We start from the raw sequence: 3,486 nt of genomic DNA, 5'->3' as shown, positions 1-3,486 counted from the left end.
TAGGATGTGTGCAGTACCCAGTAGTGCAATTTTCTGTATGTTATATATATTTGTAAGCCCTGATGTTTTTGTTATGTATTTGTCTGAATATTTTTTTTATTATACCTTATTATTATTATCATTATTATTACTATTATTATTATTATTATTATTATTATTATTATTATTATTATTATTATTATTATTATTATTATTATCATTATTATTATCATCATCATTATTATTATTATTATTATTGTTATTATCATCATCATCATCATCATCATCGTTATTACTATTATTATTATTATCATTATTATTATTATTATTATTAATTAAGAATTGATTTCGCAATTAAAGAATAAATTGTATCCCAACTGAAGAACAAATTGAATTTACAATATCAAATTTCTATACAACATATTTTGCTTTTTAACTTCCAATATGTAAGGAGGCATTTCATTCAAGGGCAACGCCAGGTGCCTCTGCTAATAAAATATATTCCACCTCAAACTGTAAATATGGCTCATAAGTTTCTTATTATCTTGAAGGGAATTTAAAACGGCAAGCTATGTGTCGTTAGCAAGTTCCACAAAATACTAAACGATATTTCTTCTGGCCATTTATGTTCTGTGCTCACATACTGCTGAGAATAACATTATCTTTTACTATTTAGGGGTCAATAAAATGAGTACCAGTGCCACACTGAGGTCGATGAGATCAACCGGTCACCTCCCCTCAACTTTTAGGCCTTCTGCCTTTAGTAGAAAGGATTATTCTGAGAGCAAGAGGCAGTGAGCTGGCAGACCTGTTAGCATGCCGGACAAAATGCTTAGGAGTATTTTGTCTGTCTTTACTACCGAGGTAGGCTTTACATTTCATTCTTTCAGGGTCGATATAATCGATGTAATCGTTGGTCTTCTCCCACAAAATTTCAGGCCTTTTGGCTATAATAAAAAGGAACGTTGGGAGATCAAATTCTACCTGGGTATACTTTGATTTTGCTCTGCTTTATCTGTGTAAAATAATTCCAGAAACCGACTGCAATGGTTTTGCGAATCCATTCAACTAATTAAAACGTATTCCCTGTTATTATAGATCTTGCATCTTCTTTCCTATGAAATGTTGGTCTCATATCGAATCAAAATGAAAACCGATAACTTAAAATTTAAGTCACAAATCAGAAGTCAATATTTGTTGTGTACGACATACATTAGAACATATCAGACATTGCTACATAGAACGATATCAAACACTACTTGTATAACTACGACTTGAAGATACCAAGCATTGCTTTTATGACTGACTTGCAAATACATTGATATGTTTAACTATTTATTATAGGGTGTAACGTCAAATCCACCGAAGATTCTTCAATTACACGTCCAGTTGGATATTCGAATGAGATTCGCTACCACGCAAATGACAAGTTTGGTTGCCAATAATAAGAAATATTCTCAAGAAATCACCTTTAACGTCAAATTACCAGAAGCGGCGTTTATATCCGGTTTCAAAATGTATGTAATTTATAGTGATGTTAAACCAAACCGCAATCATCTATTAAATTTATCGAATAATGATAACATATTTCGTGTTTCTTTATAATCAGGGTAATCGATGGTGTTGAATATCCAGGTGAAGTTAAGGAAAAGGAAGAAGCTAGAAAGGTGTACGAAGAAGCCAAACGGAAAGGTCAAAGTGGTAGTTATGTCGCCAAAAAGTTAGTCATTTCTTTTATCCTGAGACATCAATTTCCGTAGAGTTTCCTTTTAATTTCTACTACTCAAAATATTTAGTTTTTTGTAGTCATATTCAGTAGCCATCTTTAAAATTGATATCATGAATAAATGAATATATTCTTTTTGCTATCTTTTCGCCTGAGGTTTGAAGACGTGTGTCTTAGTGGTTATAGGATTGCATATATGATCATAAGATTTTGGTTTTGATTCCTCGACAGGTCATTGCGTTGAGCAAAATTATCATCTCCCGTTACTCCACATCGATTTTGAAAATCAATAATCGGCTTGACGGACTAGAAAAACGGCTAATGATCCTGCTACTCGAAAAGGGTCTTTGATATTTCTTTTCGACACTAGAGACGTCGAACTAGCGGAATGTACTGTCTCGGAGAAAATGTTTAGTAGGTTTTCTTTCACCTCTATACGTTCTCGGTTCAAAATACATTGAATCAGATTTTGCATTTCACCCTTTCGGATCCATGAAATTAGTTGCAGTTGAATACTGACTCGATGTTATTAGTGTGGCTCTACATTTAGAGTTTCCAGCATGTACCAAAATACGAAAATATTATTTGCGTTCAATGGATTTGTTGATATAGCTTTGAATGGTTTTTTTTTTTCGGCTCTTTACTTTCTTAGTACAAAACCCATCAAAGTTAATTTCGCGTTTCATCCTTCTGCAAGTCTTATAACTTACGCAATATTTAATATTTAGAGATCGAGGTACAAACCAATTCAAAGTTAATGTCAACGTTGCTGCTATGAAAAACGTGACGTTTGAACTTCGATACCAGGAGTTGTTAAGACGAAAATTTGGTTTGTATGAACATACTATCTACGTGAACCCCCAGCAACCTGTTCAAGATCTAATGATACAAGTTTATATAGAAGAATCTCAAAAAATTCGTATTCTGCAAGTTCCACCTTTTCGCCCAGAAAATTCACTATTCAGTGAGATACCAGAGTCAGGTGAGTATTATCTCAAGAATCTTCTGCGAGCAGGAGGGAGTTCATTTCTGATAACTTTTCTAGTAAATACATACTTACATACTTACAATTATCATAGCTATTCTATATCTCACACAACTTTTAAGTGTAAATATTATCAAGTGGGTACTGTACATAAAAGACGTTTATAATAACCCATTTTAAGCCAGAAAATTCTATAGGGTTATTAAAGATTTTTAACGTTTTGTTATTCATATGTTTGAAATCAGGTGAAAAATTATCAGAATCCAGTACTACAGGTTTAGTGCTTGGGTCGGCAACGACTAAACATGAGGCACAACTTCTGAGTCGTACTCTAGTTGTAAAAGATGGGTGGACATTCTGGTAACACAAAACGATAATACGATTGCATCATAGAACATTCATACATCACTTATTCAAAAACATATGTGTTCTCGCGCACACTGACGTATGCGCGCACGCAGTTATGACCCTGCGTACACGTGTGTGTATGCTCGGGTGCATATATGCATGTGAGTAGATGCAGGCGCTCATGTGTGTATGTATAAGTATGTATATATATATATGTATATATATGGCTATATGTATATGTATGTATATAAATGTATATATATATATATATGGGCATATATGTGTGTGTGTGTGTATACGTGGATGCATCCATGCATGTGTATATGTTTGTGTGTATGCGTGGATGTGTGAATTACATCTATGCCCGTACATACACTCGTATGAATGTAGCTGCACAAATATATATACGCACATACATGCCTATATATATATATATATATATATATAT

At 33.2% G+C, this 3,486-nt stretch overlaps 1 protein-coding gene across 1 annotated transcript in view; it reads left to right on the top strand.

The window, feature by feature from the left end:
- Nucleotides 1–3,486, top strand: part of LOC106882530 (inter-alpha-trypsin inhibitor heavy chain H3) — a 53,193-nt gene that overhangs the window by 9,456 nt on the left and 40,251 nt on the right. Inside the window, exons 2-4 of the mRNA XM_052973456.1 lie at nucleotides 1,324–1,496; nucleotides 1,589–1,699; nucleotides 2,434–2,687. Coding sequence (XP_052829416.1) covers nucleotides 1,324–1,496; nucleotides 1,589–1,699; nucleotides 2,434–2,687 — 538 coding nt within the window. The remainder of the gene's footprint in view (nucleotides 1–1,323; nucleotides 1,497–1,588; nucleotides 1,700–2,433; nucleotides 2,688–3,486) is intronic.

The sequence above is a fragment of the Octopus bimaculoides genome, chromosome 15 (genome assembly GCF_001194135.2).
Source record: "Octopus bimaculoides isolate UCB-OBI-ISO-001 chromosome 15, ASM119413v2, whole genome shotgun sequence".
NCBI lineage: Eukaryota > Metazoa > Mollusca > Cephalopoda > Octopoda > Octopodidae > Octopus > Octopus bimaculoides.
This window is presented reverse-complemented; position numbering and strand designations above follow the sequence as displayed.